Source organism: Saccopteryx bilineata, chromosome 2 (genome assembly GCF_036850765.1).
Source record: "Saccopteryx bilineata isolate mSacBil1 chromosome 2, mSacBil1_pri_phased_curated, whole genome shotgun sequence".
Lineage (NCBI taxonomy): Eukaryota > Metazoa > Chordata > Mammalia > Chiroptera > Emballonuridae > Saccopteryx > Saccopteryx bilineata.
In genome coordinates, this window is record NC_089491.1 from 328181442 (window position 1) to 328202563 (window position 21122).

General features: G+C 39.3%; 1 protein-coding gene and 1 non-coding gene across 5 annotated transcripts in view; both read right to left on the reverse strand.

Moving 5' to 3' along the window:
• The window catches only part of CADPS2 (calcium dependent secretion activator 2), a 538020-nt gene that overhangs the window by 114520 nt on the left and 402378 nt on the right, over window positions 1-21122 (reverse strand). For all 4 annotated transcript variants that reach the window (XM_066262196.1, XM_066262195.1, XM_066262194.1 and 1 more), the window contains exons 15-16: window positions 17155-17218; window positions 13963-14086 (exon numbers count right to left, since the gene is read on the reverse strand). In XM_066262196.1, coding sequence (XP_066118293.1) covers window positions 13963-14086; window positions 17155-17218 — 188 coding nt within the window. The remainder of the gene's footprint in view (window positions 1-13962; window positions 14087-17154; window positions 17219-21122) is intronic.
• Window positions 20564-20639, reverse strand: TRNAP-GGG (transfer RNA proline (anticodon GGG)). Its single transcript has one exon. It is a non-coding gene; the product is annotated as a tRNA-Pro (tRNA).

The following is a 21122-nucleotide window of genomic DNA, read 5'->3' on the forward strand; positions in this document are numbered from 1 at the left end:
AACACAAAATGGAACATGCGTTTTTATAAGAAAGATAAAAAGATAAAACAGGTTTTTTTTTCAACTGAAATGGAGACTATACAATCTCAGAAAATCATCAAGGAAGCGAAAAGGTAAAATATTAATGAGTGATAGAGACAATAAAGAGTAATGTTCAATTTATAGTGGTGGACATTTCCTGCATTACACTGACGTCTCTTTCTCTGGAGACGTCTCTAGTGGAGAGGAATTCAGTTTATTTTTATCCCTGGACTAAAGCCCATCTTTCTAACCTCACCTCCCAAACAGCCCATCCCTTCCCACTCATTTTTTGGTCCCACTTTACTGTGAACAAAGCACATGAGGCTCCCATATACACAGCAGATCCTCGAATAATGTCATTTTGTTCAATGTTGTTTCATTATGTTGATGACATTAGCTCTTGTTCAGGTCAGTTAGCCTATAGTAAAACTGGTTTCACTGACTGTCATTTTGCTTAACAGTGCAGAACCTATTGCGAATACGAAGTGAGGAAGGACTTTACACCAGTGTGTCCCTCCTTTTCTATTCTGAGCATCTGGCTTATGTGGGCCTTGGCGATCATTCATCTTAGTATCTGGCAAGACAAGTCTGCACCCTGCTCTTTTCTTTCTCCTGCTCTTTTCTTTCTTTTTAAAAAAGATGACTTAGTTAGTCAGTACTCTTTGTTTTTCCATTTAAATTTTAAAGTAAATTTATCAAGTTTTTTTTTTTTAATTTTTTAAAAAATTTATTTATTTATTTTAGAGAGGAGAGAGAAAGGGAGAGAGACAGACAGAGAGGGAGAGAGAGAGGAGAGAAAGACAGAGAGAGAAGGTGGGGAGCTGGAAGCATCAACTCCCATATGTGCCTTGACCAGGCAAGCCCAGGGTTTCGAACCGGCGACCTCAGCATTTCAAGGTCGATGCTTTATCCACTGCGCCACCACAGGTCAGGCCTCAAGTTCTTTTTTTAAAAAACTCTGGAATTCTAATGGACATTTCAGTGACTTTCTAAATTAAATTGGGAGGAGGCTTTACATCATCCCTTCTTCACGTCATGGACTCTACGTTTACTATCACTCTATGACCTTTCTCTGACTTTCACAATTTTCTTTATAGAGGTCTAGAAAGTTTTACACGCTTTTGATAAAGTTAATTCGTGGAAACCTGATAGTTTGGTTGTTTCTGTGCAAAGCATTTTATTTTTGGTTATATTTGCTTAGCTAGTTGATTGATGGTGTGAGGCAGCAATCCTCAGTGTGGTCCATGGACCAGAGGGGATCTCTAAGATCTTTAGGGGTTCTGCAAGGTCAAAGCTATTTTCCTACTACAAATATATTGATCGACTTACGACCTATGCAACTTACAACCATTCGACTTTATGACCACAATCGCTAGCCACCACTGCTCTGCGTCTGGCAGCGCAAGCGTTGCCCAGCTGGGCGTATGACAGTGTGGACCAGCTTCCGGCAGCACTACCATCTTTGTGTGCACCATTTCAACTGTTATCTCAGACTCGGTACAGCAATTTGTGTTTTGTGTCTTGGATATTTTTCATCAAACCCCTCCCAAGATGTCTACCAAGAGGAAACTGTCTTTGCAAATATTAAACCAGTTGTACTGGTAACACAGTGTTTTCCTTAAACCTGACAAATATAAAAATAAGAAACAAAATGGTGTAGAGATGATACAAATGGCATAAAATGAACAAAGAAAATTATGATATATAACAATAATAAAAAAATGATAAAATATGACTTAAAGATTTTTATAACATCATTTCACAGTACTGTATATATAGCCTACTCAACTTATGACCAAATCGTGTTATGACCGGTCTGTTGGAACCAATGGTGGTCGTAAGTCGAGCACTAGTTGTAGTACTGAGATGGTTTGCCTGTTTAATTGTTGATATTTACAGGGATGGTGCGAAAGTAACGTGGATAAAATTGCTACTGCCTTGTTGCCCAGGCATGAATCCATGAATGGAGGCTGTGGTGCTAAACCACACTTATCATTGTAGTTTGCACCACAATGCACTCAAAAATAACAGTTTTACATAAGAATGTCCTTGATGAAACAGTGAAAATGATTAATTTGACTGAATCTTTCTGAGTGTATCCCATAAATATCATCTGTGACAGCACGGGGAGCCTGCACGAGTCACTGAACTACAATGACCGTCTCACGGAGAAGTACCTGTATGATTGAGTGGAGGGCTGAACTAATGGCTTTTTTTTTTTCTTTCACAGAGAACCAGTTTAGTTTAAAGGAGTCCTGCTGGACAAAATATGGTTATTCAGACTTGGATATTTGGCAGACACATTTTAAGAAATGTGCCTCACATTAAGAAAAAACAATATTTGTTGCCTATGATAAATTCAGAGTTTTCAAGGGAAAGTAGAATCTTAGAAATTTGTCATGAACTTGACAGCTTCCTGATACTTTAAAATGGTTCTGGTGAAACAGAGGAGATGTTAATTAACCATGGAGATTTTCTTTTGATATTATATAATCTTTGTTGACATGAAAAAAGATCAAAACCCACAGAACCAATATTTCCCTTGATCAATACACAATGTTAAAAAAATCATGCATGATGAAAATTCAATTCAAAGTGTGTGATAAACAATTTGAATCTAATGTAACAACATGAAAAGTTCATTGATAGGCTTTCAGACTCCACATTGCAATTAACCTGTCAGGAACTATTACTTGTTAAGTTTTGATGCAATGTTATAGAAAAAAAAAACCCTCAATTATCTGAAACATTTATTAAAATATTCTTCCCTTTTCCAACTGCCTATCAGTAAGTGGCAGTTTTCTTTTCCATGTTCACCAACCAGAATAGTATACTGCAATATACTAAGTGCAGAATAGTATACTGCAATGTACTAAGTGCAGAATAGTATCCTGCAATGTACTAAGTGCAGAATAGTATCCTGCAATATACTACGTGCAGAATAGTATCCTTCAATGTACTAAGTGCAGAATAGTATCTATCCTGCAATGTACTAAGTGCTGAATAGTATACTGCACTATACTAAGTGCAGAATATTATACTGCACTATACTAAGTGCAGAATAGTATCTTGCAATATACTAAGTGCAGAATAGTATCCTGCAATATACTAAGTGCAGAAGCACAAAGGAGAATACAATTGTCTTCTATTAACATGACCATTAAAGAGATGTGCAAATAGGCAAAACAGTGTCATGCCTCTCACTATATAGTCTTTCCTTTTTTCTTCTTTTTGATTTATTTTGAAACATTTTTTTCCATAAAAGTGTTTTATATGGACAGGTAATGGGTTTACTAATGCTATTTTAAAACAATATTTTACACATTTCTCCACTTCTAGTTTTGGACGGCAGCTAGAAGGAGATGTATATAGGTCAGGTTAAGGCATTTGTGAAGAAGATATCATGCTTATGAATGGAAGGGAAATATGTAGAAAGAAGACACTGGTAAAAGCCACAGGAAAAAGAAGAGTGATCTGGGCTAGTACAATCCATCCAGCAAGAGGTGGGTGGAAGTGGGGTCCGTATCACAGGTCGAAGAGTCGGCCTTCATGAGGAAGACACTGCATATCTGCTGATGCTGGAGAACAGGAGATATGGGCCCGAGTGGAGCCAGTAAGTGTCAGGCACAGAACGAAAAGCTGAGGCAGGCTCACCATGCTCACAAGTTTCTTTCTTTCTTTTTCTTTTTTTTCTTTCAGAGACAGAGAGAGTCAGAGAGAGGGACAGACAGGGACAGACAGACGGGAACAGAAAGAGATGAGAAGCATCAATCATCAGTTTTTTGTTGCGACACCTTAGTTGTTCATTGATTGCTTTCTCATATGTGCCTTGACCACGGGCCTTCAGCAGACCGAGTAACCACTTGCTTGAGCCAGCGACCTTGGGTCCAAGCTGGTGAGCTTTGCTCAAACCAGATGAGCCCGCGCTCAAGCTGGCAACCCGGGGGTCTTGAACCTGGGTCATCTGCATCCCAGTCCGACACTCTATCCACTGTGCCACCACCTGGTCAGGCTCCATGTTCACAAGTTTCAAAGGAGGCAACTGTCCTCAAATTCCCTGTATTAGTGTCATCTGAACTTCAGATCCAGGTCCTAGGATGGCCTGATTTGAAAAGAGAATATTGTTCAAGATTGAATCTTGTTTCCATTTTTATACTATATGGAAGTAGCTGTGACCACCCCTGACTAAAACTCATCTATTGTAAATCAGCCTACAACAATAAGTTAAATTGAAATAAGGGGAGATAGTCTGGATGACTCAATGACAAAGACTATGGATCGAGGAACAGCTGGGCTGAGGCTAACAAATTATCCGAGCTGGCAACCACAGTTCCAGTAGAGGAAGGAAAGCCAAAAGCCGAGTGCAGCGTGGCAGCACCACAGCCGGTGTTTTACGAGCGCTAGTACTTCCCCAGAACTAAACTCAGACACAACGGGAAGGATGCTGAAGGAATGCAGACTCAGGACCAGGACTAGAGGAGAGAGAGAGCTCAGTGTCCTTAGATGTCACCATGGTATGTCTGGAGTTGACAGAGGGTCTGTCCTTTCCTCTGGTCACTAAGCTGTGGGTAAGCAGAAGTACAGAGACCCCGAGAGTGTCACAAGTATTCACCATCATGTTGTCATGGGGTCCAAGGGTGTTCCCCTCGTGTCCTCGTTTGATTCTTCACTTAGCTAGTCACCTGAGTATGCAAAGAGATGCTGTGACACCATATGACACACTTGGCCTCTGTTCTAAGATAAGTGAAAGTACACACAGCACTTTAAAACACTGTCAGATGGCCCTGGCCGGTTGGCTCAGCAGTAGAGCGTCCGCCTGGCGTGCGGGGGACCCGGGTTTGATTCCTGGCCAGGACACATAGGAGAAGTGCCCATTTGCTTCTCCACACCCCCTTCCTTCCTCTCAGTCTCTCTCTTCCCTTCTGGCAGCCAAGGCTCCATTGGAGCAAAGATGGCCCGGGCGCTGGGGATGGCTCCTTGGCCTCTGCCCCAGGCGCTAGAGTGGCTCTAGTCATGGCAGAGCGGTGCCCCGGAGGGGCAGAGCATCACCCCCTGGTGGGCAGAGCGTTGCCCCTGGTGGGCGTGCCAGGTGGATCCCGGTCGGGCGCATGCGGGAGTCTGTCTGACTGTCTCTCCCCATTTCCAGCTTCAGAAAAAGAAGAAAAACAAAAAAACAAAAAAACACTGTCAGACAGCGGGAGTCCTGGGTTCAATTCCCGGCCAGGGCACACAGGAGAGGTGCCCATCTGCTTCTCCACCCTTCCCCCTCTCCTTCCTCTCTGTCTCTCTCTTCCCCTCCCGCAGCCGAGGCTCCATTGGAGCAAAGATGGCTCCGGCGCTGAGGATGGCTCTGTGGCCTCTGCCTCAGGTGCTAGAATGGCTCTGGATGCAACAGAGCAACACCCCAGAGGGGCAGAGCATCGCCCCCGGGTGGGCATGCTGGGTGGATCCCGGTTGGGCGCATGTGGGAGTCTGTCCGACTGCCTCCCCATTTCCAGCTTCGGAAAAATGAAAAATAAATAAAGCACTGTCAGACATAAGCAAATAGCGTCCTCATTTGCCTCTTCTAGTCAATAACCCCTGCAACTCCTATTTATTATGTCTGCCAAACAGCTATTGATACATAGGAATTAACCTGTCAACATTGTCATAAGCTAACTAATTGGTATGAGCACAAATTATATGTTGTTGGGTTGTTATCTTGAATGGCCAGTGAGGTGGTGGGAGAAAAGTTGAGCCCATGAACAGACTAGCAATCCCCATTCACTCCAGGCTAAAGCGAAGTATTCCTTACATATTCTTATAGTACTTAAAAGGGAATATGGTCTTAATACTCTATGGTGTGTACAGTACATAGATTAAGACTAATGGTATGATAAGGAAGTTGTATTAAAGACAGCTAATTCAATATGCTGATGAAAATATATTGATAAGAAGTTTAAAATTAATATTTCAGTTGTATCATAGTAGATGATAGAAATCAAAGCAATTTCTTGCTATCAGAAAACAAATTATCTTCTTAGGTAATTTAAATAGTTTACTGACCATCTAAAAAATACTCACAGCTATTCTTTATGTATAGTACAGAAGTAAATTTTAGTTTGGTCCTCATCCGGATGATCACAGACGCTAAATTAGGCAGCTCAGGCAATGAGTTTTTTACTATGCATAAACATACTACCCTACAAATTCCAAACTTTTTACAGGGTTATATGACCTTCTCAAATATTCTAATGAAAACGACAGTAAGTTATTGTTTGTTTTAGAGCCAGAAAATACATTAATGAATTTGTCCCTAAATCATTAGGTGACTCAGAAGCAGAAATGGTCACCAAGGTTATTTACTTTCAGGCCACGGTCCCTCCTCCAAGCCACACTATCTAAAAAGGTAGGGCAAATTTTTTAATTACCTGTTGTATTCTCTATAGGGAAAGGATTCTGTTTGTTTATTTGTTTGTTTTTTTAATGTTCAAATTATATTTTGCTAAGTGTGGTCAATGCTTATTATGTGAATACAACCTTTAGGAGCTATCATTTAGTAATTAGTAGCCTGAATTCATGGTAACATAAAACATCGAAAAAATTTTTAAATCAAATTTATAAGGAAACACAACTTTTGTGAGAAAACTGTTATGTTATCCTAGAAATATCAGTACGTAATTATCCACTAACAAATAACGTTTCCATCAACTGCGGGATGTTTATATACTCTCCTTCCTACACACACACATCCCTACAGCAGAACAGACTTTATATATAATACTTATTACTGACTGCTCCACTAACAATGGAGTGCTAAATTAAAATGCCAGCCGGGTGGTGAACACATCCTAATGACGTAAGGACGGCTGCAGTGCAACCTCTCCTCTCACAGAGTCAGCGGCATGGCCCTCTGGGACAGCATCTCCATCCGCTACACTGAGACTTTGAAAATGAGTACACTGGAGGTTAGACCAGGGAACCTGGCAACCGGAGGGCCAGACTGCGCCTCCCTGCACGAAGACTCTGCCTGTTCATTCCCAGCCGCCTTTTGTGTACAAGGCACCTCCAAGTTCCTAGATTCACAATAAACCTCAGCACTAAATGTCTGCAACACACTTCAGGTCAAGGCAAGCGCTAAGTCGCAGTTCTCACCCCTTTTATCCTAAGTCACTATATAATACAATATATAGTTTTCAGGAGAAAGATGGGACTGTTATTATACATGTATTATTGTTGTTGTCTATAAGAAATTTCTCAAACTGAAGAACAAATTGTTTCTTTAAACATAATAGCAGATTTGCATCAACGGGCATGTGATTTAAAAAATTAGGAAAATAAAGTTTCAGTATTATTTTGAATCTTAAAAAGAAAAAGGATCTTATTACATAAATAGCATAGTTAATGATAAGATTAAACCAAAGAAGTAAATCTCAAACATGTCTTAAAACTTAAAAAATAGAGCTTTCTAGAAATTGTACATTCTAAAAATAAATTGTTTTCACAAAACACATGCAAATAGTCCAGAAAAATAAGGCATTTAGACAAAGGTCATTTTAGTTCATCCATCTGGAAATTGTAAAATCCCTTTATTCTGCAAATGTATGCCACCAATGGAGAATTAGAAGAATTCCCAAGGATGAAAGAGAATAATGAGTCAAAACTGAGTATCATGCTGCTTTATAGAGACATTACAGAGACAACTGAAACAGGTTAGATTAGTAGGTATTGTTACTCCAACTGTGATCTCTAACCCCTGGCTTCTGTGGTCCAGAGTTAATGCCTCCTTGCCCCTCCCTCCACCAATGACAAGAAATCCTAGTTTAATTTTTTCTGTTATTATTTTTAAGTGGTTAGTTTTTGCTGTATATGGTTAATTATTCAGTGATTGGTTTGAATGACCTTTTGCAAGCCAACCTGCTAGTTTACAGATGTTCTCTCTGCTATAAATAGCACGATCATTCTTCATGCCATATACTCCTTCATTTACTCAATAAATATTTATCGAGTACCAGATATGTGCCAGGCACTTCCCTTGGCACTGGAGACTTAGCTGTTATTAAAACACAAAATCCCTGCCCTGGCCAAATGCTCGGTTGGTTACCATTGCCCAGAAGCACAGAATCTGCCGGGTTGATCCATGGTCAGGGTACATACAGAAACAGATAGATGTTTCTGTGGTCTCTCTCTCTCTCTCTCTCTCTCTCCTTTTCCCTCTCTAAAATGAATAAATAAGATATTTTAAAATAAAATACAAAAATCCTGCCCTTGTGGGGCTAACATTCTAGGGCAACAGTCAGATGATGAACTGTATTGGATGTTAGATTGCAAGCGCTATAGGGAATATTAAAGCAGGGAAGAGAGAGAGATGCTCTGAGCTGGGGGAGGTTGCACATTTTAATCATTTTCAACACCTGACACTGAAGATGTGTGGGGGAAAATAAAAGATTCAGATTAGGGAGTCTGACTCCTCGCTGCATACTAAAAACCTGTGCCGTCCAACTCAACAGCCACTACCCCACACGGCTAATGAGGACTTGCAAGGGGGCTCGTCTGGACTGAGACGGGCTGTCAGAGGACACTGCACACCGACTTTCAAAGACATTGACAAAAGTCACGTCAAGTATCCCATTAGTATTTTTGTATAGTGGATACATTTTTAAATGATAATATTCTGGATATACTGAGTTAAATAAACTATACTATTAAAATTAATTTCATCTGTTTCTTTTATACCTCTTTAATGTGACTTACCAGAAAATTTTAAGTTACTTACAATATGGCTTCTGTTGTATTTCTACAGAATTCCAGACTCCCTTTCAAATAGCCACGTGTTTTAACTGAGTGTAAATTCAACTACACAGACTTACTGAGAAAGAAGAGGGAAGAAGACATAGGAAGAGAAGGAGACAATTCTATGATTATGTAACAATTAGACAGCGGCTTCTAATCTTCCACTAAATAGCTCTGTGACCAGAGCCCAGCTAATAGCTAGTAACCCCTGTGCTTCGGTTTCCTGAAAAAGTAATAATAATGATGGCATTAATTTTGAGTTGTAAGGAATAAATGAACACATGTCAAGTGCTTAGGACAGTGAGTGGCACATTAAGGGTTGATTATTAAATAGCATTTCATTTTTGGAAAAAATGATCCTATAAATTTTAATTAACCCTTGACATTTGTGATGGAGCTGAGGTGTTTATATTAAAAAAATGCTATCGCTTTAAATCAGACAGCCTCGGCAGGAAGGGGACTCTGGTGTCTGAGACATGGGCGCAAGTCACAGGTATGCTGAATTTTTAACAACCACAGGACACATTTGCACAAGTTACTTTTTCTCATCTCCAGTACCTCTTTTGTAAAGTATATATTTTGAAGAGTTGATTAAAGAACTATAGGAGCAATGCAAAAACAAAGCAAAACCAAAAACCTTTGGTGCAACAGGCAGTCAACAGATGACAAAATTATGACAAACGTTGGGCAGAATTTTCCTCTTTTCTACAAACTAACAACGGATAATGATTATAATGCTCCACAGAGTGCTGTTTGAACCAAGCAGTGGTGCTCTTACATGAGCAAGTTTCTATTCACTTTTAAAAGCACCCCAAAACATTTCTAAATAACTGTTAACCTGCAATCAACGCAACGAAAGGAATATAGCAGCACTTCTTAAAAACCTCTCTTCTGTTCCTTTAGAACATTCTTTAATTGAGATTAGCTTTCTCTTCCATCCACTTAAATTACTGAGACCACACTGATTTTTTTCCTCTTCTCTATGCAGGCATTCAATTTTTAGAAGGTATTTTTCCTAAAGTCGGGCTGCACAGCCTCACAGGGGTGTAGATGTTACCACATACGTGAAGGGAAGGCTTCCTTCTGGTGGAAGCGAGGGGTGTGGGGACAATAGATTTCCTTCCCTGGCCTCTCTAAGGGGAACAGGGTACCACTTTGGCCCCATCCTTCATGAAGCTGCACTGTGACCCTTCATATGTCACAGAGGAGGGAGCGGAGCCTCTGCAGACGGGGATCAGGACACCTGACTCCAGTCCCAGCTGGCCCACTTGTTTACTCTCTGGCAGTGGGGAAAGCACCAACAACCCTGGGTGTCTTATGTGCGAACTACAAACACTATTTTCACAGCAGCGATGTGGGCGACACCATGCCTTAAGAGGTTTTGAAAAAGTTTGTTAGAGAGCATGGGACTGCTGCTATCACAATGGGCCGTCAGAAAAGGGATCAGCGATCTCTTATTTGTTTCTAGTTCATTTTTTCTAAAGTGTACTTTAGCAATCATTGTAGGTATGCTCTCTCCTTTTCCTGACTCTGAGTGTTTTGTTTCTGACTCTTCCTGGGGTAAAACACTGAAAAACATTGAAAGAAAAAAAAAAAGAAACAAAGCCCTTAATAGAAGACTTTAGTTAAAAACAACTCGAGCAAACTTGTCTATAACACTGCATGCAAAATTTGACTATGATAAGCAAACGAGGACTAAAAAGCTTCATCATTTGTCTTCCTCCCTCCATTGTTTTCAGATGAAACCAACTAACCTCTTGTCTCTCTACAACAGGGGTCCCCAAACTTTTTACACAGGGGGCCAGTTCACTGTTCCTCAGACCGTTGGAGGGCCGGACTATAAAAAAAACCTATGGCCTGACCTGTGGTGGTGCAGTGGATAAAGCGTCGACCTGGAAATGCTGAGGTTGCCGGTTCGAAACCTTGGGCTTGCTTGGTCAAGGCACAAATGGGAATTGATGCTTCCAGCTCCCCCTCACCTTCTCTCTCTGTCTCTCTCTCCTCTCTCTCTTCCTCTCTGTCTCTATCTCTCCCTTTCTCTCTCCTCTCTAAAATGAATAAAATTAAAAAAAACCCAAAAACTATGAACAAATCTCTATGCACACTGCACATATCTTATTTTAAAGTAAAAAAACAAAACGGGAACAAATACAATATTTAAAATAAAAAACAAGTAAATTTAAATCAAGGAACTGACCAGTATTTCAATGGGAACTAAGGGCCTGCTTTTGGCTAATGAGATGGTCAATGTGCTCCTTTCATTGACCACCAATGAAAGAGGTGCCCCTTCCAGAAGTGTTGCGGGGGCTGGATAAATGGCCTCAGGGGGCCGCATGTGGCCCGTGGGCCGTAGTTTGGGGACCCCTGCTCTACAAAGTACTAAGCACCTGCTTTGTGTCAGTGGCAGGCATAGTCCTGGGTGCTGGGAATCCAACACTGACCTTGGAATGCAAGTTCAGTCAAGACCCTGCCTTCAAGAGGCTGAGGAGGAGATAGATGGGATAAACAGGTAACAGCATATGTAATTAAAATAATTACAACTGGAATAAGTGACACTAGAAAAAAAGTAACAAAACCTTTCAAAATTCAGAGACCTTAAAGAACTCCTTCCCATCAATTTCTTGAGATGGGATTTCATAATTTCTGTTCATTCCTATGCTTAACAACTTTCAAAGTTAAGAGCTGCTTTTTTTAAATTTTATTTAACAGCAATACCATTTACGCTTTTCACTTTCATGTTATTTTTCAGGAGTGATAAAAGAAAAGATGGCCTTCTTTTCTAGTTGTAAGAGCCCTTCAAATTCTGGCAACAGCTTCCAAATAAAATTAGTGTCCACACTTAAAACATAATGCATAACATTAATACAGCCTTGGGTGTGTTGCTTTGAATTCATACCAAAAACCAGTGTTGAACTTTTTTACAGAGATAAATGGCTTTATACTTTCCCTACAAAGCATTAGCAACAGTTCTGATAAAATCGAAGTAATATTTTCACTATCTTAGTTAAAGCGCTCTAATAGGAGCCCTGAAAAGGAAAGAGCTATTCATAATACTCAAAACACAACAGCACCATGTTAAAAAGAATGGCATGTGCATGCACAGACATCAGTTACCTGTTTCCTTTTCTGCTGGGCCTAAAACATAAGAAAAGACAATTTAGGAGAAAAGCAAACTCTACCCATGTTGCTCACATAATACAGAAGGCCAACCAAGCAAAGTAGCCCAATTCCTAGTTCTAATCTAAATTTGACTTTGTTCCCGGTGTGAATTTAAGAATAACACAAAAGCTCTTTATTTGTTTAAGATCAAAAGAAAAGGAGAAGGAGATAATAAAAAGCATAAAAGTTATTCTCAGGTAATAAGCATACATTTTGTGTTTTTTTTTTAAAGGGGATTTTTCAGTTGTTCTACCTGGCTATATTTTTAGGATCCATTTTCTAGAATCTTCTCCTACTAAAGACAAGAAAGGGTGACAACGGAAAGGGAAAAGATGGACGAATTCTCAGCTCCCTGAACAGCAGCAGGTCCTCTCTAGGTTCTTCTCTAACACGGGCTTGTGTTTCCCTGTGACCCAGAAAGTAACGACACCTGTGTTGCCATGTTTGTTTAGCTGATTAATAAAAGAAACCCATGTTTAGGTACAAATAAGAGTCTCCATTTGTACACATGACAAGGCTAAAAAATCAAATACAGAGAAAAACAAAAAATTATATATATTCTGCATATTTTTTCAGTATTTCTGAATAAGGTAATGGCCGAAAACATTAACTAAAGTAGGCAGTTAAGAACAAAAAGATTCTCATAGTTTTTTTTTTGGATAGAGTTTATAATATTTAGATAAAACAATACCTGTATGGTGTTTATGTAGGTTTTCCACATTTTTTGTCTTTGCCAGGTTTGAAAGGTTTTAATGTCTATTTTTATATCAATTCTTTCAATCCACGTACAAAACACCCACTATTCCCAAAACATGAAAACTGTTTGAATGCAAATTCAAAATGGGAAAACCAATCTCCTTCTTTTCCACTTTCCCCAAATGATCTAATATGCATTGCTTGTGCTTTAACACAACATGATATAATTAACGATGCTAAACTGGTAACTAAGGTGGTTTCATGTTGTTACTCTCGTGATATAATATTGGTTGCTATAGCGATGGGATGGCTTTTTTGTTAATCACTCGGGAGGTTGGTTATCACATGCTTGTTAGAAAGCTTGATCAGATTTGGAGAGAGAGAAAAAAGCTACAACACAGTCAATTATAATCACCTTTTTCACTGTCCCAATTTTGATCATAATAGCAACTATTAAGTGAATGTGTAACTCATTATGTACAATTTTATATTAGCAGTTATTAAAGTGTTTCTAATGGCTGACTTACTTTTTATTTTTAGAGATAAATATTTAACATTGCATAATTTTTTCCTCCCTTAGTTAATGCCACACACATTGTACAAGCTAGTTTTATAATTAAAGGAAAAAATTTAAGGTCCTTTCACTTACTTTTAATCATATAAACCAAAGGACTGTCAAGTAAAATCTGATTGTGTGACTTTGTCACAAATTTCAATCTACTTATTTCTAAATATCTTAAATCTCAGAATCCTTAATGACTAAAACCTGGAGAAAGAGAAAAAAAAATGCACAGTCCTCTCAAGGGAGCTAATCTTCTAAACGCATTGATATATTGAAAGCAATTAAAAGTTACAGGGAATTCTATCAGTTTATGTGATCCCTCATGATAATCAACAAGTCTCCTCCTTCTTGGACACTACAGAATAAAAGATAAAATTACATAATACTACACTGTTGCTGATCAGGAAAGAATACCCTGTCCATAGTTTAAATGTTCGACATACTTACAGTAATGTCAAAAAAATAGGTCCCGACCCATGAAAACACCTTTGGATTTCTCGCAAACTCAGAAGAAGAACAAAGGACAACTTAAGCAGGAATCCTAGGTCTCTCATTCAAGCAGAGTCCCGGGAGGCATATTAAAGCAATGAATAGGAAAAAGCTCTTCAGTTCGCCAGCTGAGATTTTAATGAGACATTTCCCTTTGCCACAGCACAGGTTAGTTAGGAAAGGAATGGGCTTCTCACAGAAAACTCAGTTAATAGGCATTGTTGGTTCTCGCTGCCACTTGGGCAACTGCTCACAGCACTGACCTTCTATTTTGGCATATTCTGTGAGTCTGGTGTAATTGATCAAGGCAGCTTTCTCCAGACACTTTCGGACCACTTTTTTCACCTCTTCTGCTGCTATGGGAGTGGCAATATCTTTCATTAAAACCTAGAGAGAGAGAGAGAGAGAGAGAGAGAGAGAGAGAAAGAGAGAGAGATTGCATAAAATACTAAAAACAAATGACACAAATTGTTCTAGACCTGACTCTTCGCAGGAGGGGCCTAGGCAACACTGGGGGAAGTAATAAGTTGGCATGTCACAACTGCAAGGTACACCTCCAGTCCTGTCTCCTCCAGTCTAAGCTTCATGTGTGCACATCAAAACCTCCCATCAGCCAAGCCACCATTCAGTGTGACCGCTGCTTTTCCTCCAGGGACCCATGACACCATTAGAACAGCTGGTTCAGATCAGGATTACTATCCTTAGGAGAAGTAATAAACAAAGTTCTTCTTCCCCACCTCTAATTTAAAAGCTTTAACTGTTTTTGAGCAACATAGATTAAAAACAATAACAAAACTCCATTACTTTTGGCCTTTTTTCACCGTCTTGATTCTAAAAATCAGAACCACTACTTTGACTAATTAAACTCTTTACTATGATCTACTGAAGAGGGAAAAAACTACTTTGGCTCAGTGAAATGTATCAAATGTTAAAATACATGGAAACTTTTTAAATTTAGGAAAGAAACTGATTATTTTCTCATGAGTTCCTAAATTGCGATTTTGGATTTTCCCTTTAAAAATACTACTGCTGGCAAGGGTAAAATATAATTATATCCAGAATTCAAAATACAATGTATTTTGACATTCATTAATGACTCTCACAATTTTCCTTAAAACTTCCCTAATGATAAAACTGCTCACAATAAGTTTTGATTAAACTATTAAACTATTAATCAAACTATTATTCCAGATAGTTAATGCTTTTTTTCCCCCTTGCTTTGCTTACATTCAAGTTATAAAGTATATAGCAAAATATTACTACAGAGAAGGCAATACACTTAAAGAATTCTTACCATCCTATTGGTCATTTGATCTTGAAAAAATAATGAAAGAACATGAAAACACTCATTTCCTGCTTTATTATTGAATTTTCCTTTCGTAAGTATCCTAGCATGTCAAGTTATTCCATCATTTTAGCACTGGTGAACCTTGACAACTATTTTAATTTTGTTCAACAAAGTTTCCTTTTGAAAACAGAAAACTTCATCATTTAAAAACTTCTCTTCCATCAAGTTCACTTATTCTTCATACTCTATTAAAAATCTTTAACACAGACCCACATTTGCACTTTATTTTGAACTGAACATTAGACCCTCTATAGCCAGAAAAATCCTTCTATGTGTAGTAAAAAAAATTAACAAGCATTATTAAAATATAAAATTTTGAATTTAAGATGAATTTTGTACCATATGCAGAATCATAAACTTAACCATTAGGCCTTGCCATGGTGACAGACTTTTAAACAATAGAAATGGCTGTTAAAATTAGAATGTCTATGACAGAGATAACTCCAGGGTTGAAATCAGACATTATGTCTTATTATGGCTGTTAAAATTAGAATGTCTATGACAGAGATAACTCCAGGGTTGAAATCAGACATTATGTCTTATTATTAGGAGCTGGACACTTCATTTGGAGAGAGGGAAACTGAATTCTTTTTCTGGGCAAGTGCCTAAAGGGAGACACAACTTCTGTTTCAGGCTTCCTCCCCTTGTTCTTCCAAGGTATGCTAAGTATCAAGCATTCGTGTGTAGATTTCATTTTTCTCACATGTCAGTAAGTACAGAGACATGAAAATGAAGATACAGCTTTTACCGTTTCTCTCTCAATTCAGCAAGAGACATGACTAGTGACTATAACTGGAATAAAGGTCACTGTTCATCCTGCCCCGTCAGTGCAGGGCACGAAGGCATCTCTGCTACCACTAACTTCTCATTGCTGGCAGCGGGGAGGGGAGGAGGGAGCGCTACCATGGAAACCAGCTCACAGAAAGACTGCACTAGGTACCCCGGATGGGATGCCAGTCCCAAAAGTAAAGATATCTTTCAGGATTTTATTTTATTCCCGATACTTTAATAAATAAGATGAAAAGTATACTTTGAAAAGCTTGGGTGGCATGCAGCTTTTAATATTATAAAAATGTTAATTAATAAAGCACATAATTCCTACAATAATATTTCTATCGCACAATGCACAGTAACCAACGATAAGATGAGGATTGCAGATGAAGCCAATCTAAAAGGGAAAGATCTCATTCTAGCCACTATTTCTGGCCCTCGTCTCCTAAGTCCTTAACTTCCTGAAAATGTCTTTCTTTTTTGCTTTTCATAGACATGCTAATAAACAATGCAATATCTAGAATTCACTAGGCAGAAAAATAGACAGAAACAAGTGCTTACGGCCCAGAAGAATCCAATCATGGGCTATAGATGATCCCTAGATTGTCTTTTAACATTGCTAAGGATGAGGAGTGGGGAGTGGTCCACACTACATACCTGTTAGTTCCCAGTGAGTATATGAATTAGCTTTATAGACAGATGAAAATGATACTTCCCTTTCAAATCTCATCTACCACAAAGACAGGAGTGAAGAACAGACTTACATTAATAAGCGATGTTTTAGCATGGACACGAAACCTTATCTGCTATTTATTTTTTGAGGGAAAATAAATATCTCTAATTCACGAATTAATTTACAGCAACACACAGATTGAACTGAAATAAATTCTGAACTTCGAATAAAAGCAGTGATACATTTATGAATACTAAATGATCAACTCTTATAGGTACAAGGAATATGAGAGGCAGAAGTACACATAAGTCAGGGGGAATAATAAAAGGCAATGGTGAAGTCTGAAAAACAGTTAAGTACACTTAACTGAAAAAAAGAGACTATTCCATGAGGGGAGAAAAAGGTGGAGAAATAGATAACTACCTGAAATATGCCATCGACTCAGCACATGATGGCAGGGGTAGGCTTCAGAAAGGTTTTGGGGGGAAGAAGCGGGATATAGGGAGATTCTGAATGTAGCCAAGAAAATGGGAGAAACTGCAGAAATGCAATGGACGCAGAGAACACGCTCATGAGGCATGGGACTGTCTGCCTAGTTCAACAGCTAAAATACACAGCAACTGACAACACGAACAGTATTCATAAAGTAATGTTTAAACTTACCCTTTCGAGTAAGGAAAGGGTAGCTTTTAGCGCACCTTCAGGTCGTCCAAAGGGAAAGCAGTATCTTCAAAAACAAAAGGAGGAACAAAAGGTCAAATGCTTAATATCCAAACTGCCAAAGAATCCCCTCTTCTATTACCTGGCACGATTGGAGAACAATGAAAAGTGGTTAAAGTAGCATCAGCCAATCCAAGGAAATTTTAATGCTGAAGTTTATCTAGCTCCATGAGTTAAGTGTCTTAAACAATCAAGGCTACACACTGTGATGAATAAAATCCTAAAGTTTTGATGATACAGATATAGAAATAATATAGTAAACGCAAAGAACCACTAGGCTTTGTGAGTACAGAGATACTTAAAATGCATTCCCTAATAATTCCTTTTCTTAAAAAATTCAGTGAGAGAAGGAGAGGCAGAGACAGACTCCCACTTGTGCCCCAAACAGGATCTACCTGGTAAGCTCACTAGGGGGTGATGCTCTGCCCATCTGGGGCATTGCTCTGTTGCTTAGCAATCAAGCTCTTCTTAAAGGGTGGAGGCCATGCATCTATCCTCAACGCCCTGGGGCCAACTCACTCCAATTGAGCTGTGGCTGCAGGACAGGAAGAAGGAGGAAGAGAGAGGAAGAGAGAGAAAGACAAAGAAAGAAAGAGAGAAGCTAAAGGGGAAGGGGTGAAGAAGCAGATGAGTGCTTCTCCTGTGTGCCCTGAACAAAAATCAAACCTGGGACTTCCACACACCAGGCTGACGCTCTACCACTGTGCCAACTGGCCAGGGCCAATAATTCCTTTTCTATGAAAAATGAAATGACTTCCCCCATTTCTTTCTGTGGTTTAAGATAGAGATACACACCACTGACATAACTTGTAGGACAAACAAGGCTCCAGCTCCCCCCTTTCCTGACATTTGTCTACAATGGTGTCTAACTCTCCAACCTCCCCACACAAAACACACAAACCTTCTGCAGCTTGTTGGCCAGCAGAGTCATTTACGTGCAGTATATCTAGGCCAGTGCATTTCCACCACATATCAACAGCAAAGGGCATGCTATGCAGATGTGCTGAAGTCAAAGTCAGAGGCTGGGAGTGCAAGTGGGCTCCTCAAAAGTTAGTGCCACATGGTGGTGACAGGTTTATGGCTCTTTACAAGAGGGTCCCTCTTCAGGTCACTTTCTACTTTAAGAGACAGAATGTCAGGGCTAACTCATCCTTCCGGAACTCCTTGCTTTGTTGACGCAGGTTCAGCAGAACAGCCCCTCCCTCCCTTACTGCTGCCAGTCCCAAGAACAAGAGCCACAGGCAGAGGGCTGGGGTGCCTCCTTGCTCACGCTCAGGAATCTCCAAACCCATAACCTGAACATAAATTTACTCATGTCCACGTCCTTTGCCATTATTCAGGGACTTAGCAGACATATTCTCTAAAACATAATTAACAATGACAACATCTTTTTTTCATGCTGTAATTTGAAAGGGTCTCCCTAAAAAGCACTTGTATTTTAAGTTCAATTTGTTTTACAGGGACCAGTTTAATGAAAAAGAAAAAGGTGGATTTCTCACAAAGTAATAGTTGAATATAAAGACAGAGTTTTTATTTCATGCAGCTTTTTTTTTTTTTTTGGTCTCAGAAAAATGCAAATAAATGGCATTATGAATCTAGTCACTCAAATGTTTCTTCCGAAGACTGTTCATCATTTCATTTCCCGTTAAAAGTTTCTTTCCCTTAACCTTCCCTCTTCTCACCCTATTAGACTCTCCCACACACAAAAAAGCCACAGCCAATTTATTCTGCTACTTTTTCCTGTGCAGTGTGGCTTCTTAAAGCATTAGCAAATTAGCAAAGTAGCTTTAATCATTTTGTATACCATACACCTTAATCCACGTTTAAATGAAACACAAATTGGGTTCTTGTTGTCCCCTCCCCTTGCTTAAATCTTTTCACTGTATTTGCATAATCCACTCATTGTCTTGCCTATTGTTTATTTCCATTAACCTGTGGGTGACGAATTTTATGAATGGAATGTTACTGATCCCCAGATTACATTTAGCATTTCAGGGCTCTGGGCCCCACTGGGCTTGTTCCGAATTAGCATTAGTTGCCCGTGATGTGTAAATAATTCAATACATTTACAGAGGACAAGTAATCCTGAATCAATAAAGTACAGAAAATAACTACACAGAAGCTTAATTAATCTTTACAAAACAAGTCTTAAAAGAAGGGAATCATTTTATTCTGCCTTTCAGGATAAATATTTCAGTTTTTACCACTTTTGACACAAAGCAAACTGGGAAATACTCAATGATCAAATAAAACTCAACTAAATTTAATCCCTAATCTGAATAAATTAAAATCCTCCTTATTCCTACTTTAGTAAATTAGTTACACAGATAAATGAGCCTTCACAAACCTGTCTACGAGTTATACGTGTCTTTTACTTAGCCTCTTTTAGATACAGTATTTATTTACATCAAGGTAATATATGCACGTGGTCTAAGAGGAAACTTTTTCTAGAAGGCTTTTTATGAAAAACAAAAATCCTTTATGTCAGTGCTACCCCACTCCTTAAGTAATTTCCCTAGAAAAACTATTTTTAACTTTCAGCTGATTCTTTTGGTATTTAAATATTGTATCCCTAACCTCAAAGCTACATATCTAATTCCTGATATTTCAGTTTCAGATAGTATTCTAACATCCCACTGTGGAAGGAAAGCGCTTAGTTTTTCTTTTCTTTTTTTAAAAAAAAAACACAAATAGCTTTAGACCTGTGGTGGCGCAGTGGATAAAGCGCCGTCCTGGAAATACTGAGGTCGCCGGTTAGAAACCCTGGGCTTGTCTGGTCAAGGCACATATGGGAGTTGATGCTTCCAGCTCCTCCCCCCTTCTCTCTCTCTCTCTGTCTCTCTATCCTCTCTCTCTCTGTCCTCTCTAAAAAATGAATAAATATAATAAAATTAAAACAAATAGCTTTAAAGATATAAGTGACATATAATGAATTGCACAGGTTTAAAGCATGCAATTTGGGTGGAAGTCCTTCATTCGATATGAATTGTACAAATGTTCTCTCACATTCTGAGATTTACCTCTTTATTCCCTTAAAAAACCATGGGAAAATCAAAAGTTCTTTTTTTTTTTGTATTTTTCTGAAGCTGGAAATGGGGAGAGACAGTCAGACAGACTCCCGCATGCGCTCGACCGGGATCCACCCGGCATGCCCACCAGGGGGCGATGCTCTGCCCCTCCGGGGCGTTGCTCTGCCGCCACCAGAGCCACTCTAGCGCCTGGGGCAGAGGCCAAGGAGCCATCCCCAGTGCCCGGGCCATCTTTGCTCCAATGGAGCCTTGGCTGCGGGAGGGGAAGAGAGAGACAGAGAGAGGGAGGGGGGGTGGAGAAGCAAATGGGCGCTTCCCCTGTGTGCCCTGGCCGGGAATCGAACCCGGGTCCTCCACACCCCAGGCCGACGCTCTACCGCTGAGCCAACCGGCCAGGGCAAAAGTTCTTAAAATTGATGAAGTTCAAGACAATTTTTTTCTGACTATGCACCATGATTTTGGTGTTCTATTTGTGAATTTCTGCTCAGTCCAAGGACATAGAGACTTTCTGCCTCTATCCATTTTGAGTTAACAATTGTAACAGGTATGAGGTATAGGTCCAGTCTAATATTATATTTTACACGTGGAATTCCAACAGTTCCAGCACTGTTTGTTGAAAAAAGTATAATTTGCAAGTTGCCTTTATACATTTGTTGAAAATCAGTCGACCACAAGCACGCAAGTCTCTTTCTGGACACTCCATACGCACTGTTTGTTTATTATAGCTTTATAGGTCTTGCAATTAGGCAGTGTTAGCATTCCAATGTTATTCATTTTAGAGTTATTTTGGCTATGATATGTTCTTTGCATTTCCATATAAATTTTAGAATCAAGTTGCCAATTTCTATAAAATCCTTTTGGGATTTTGATAGCAATAGCATT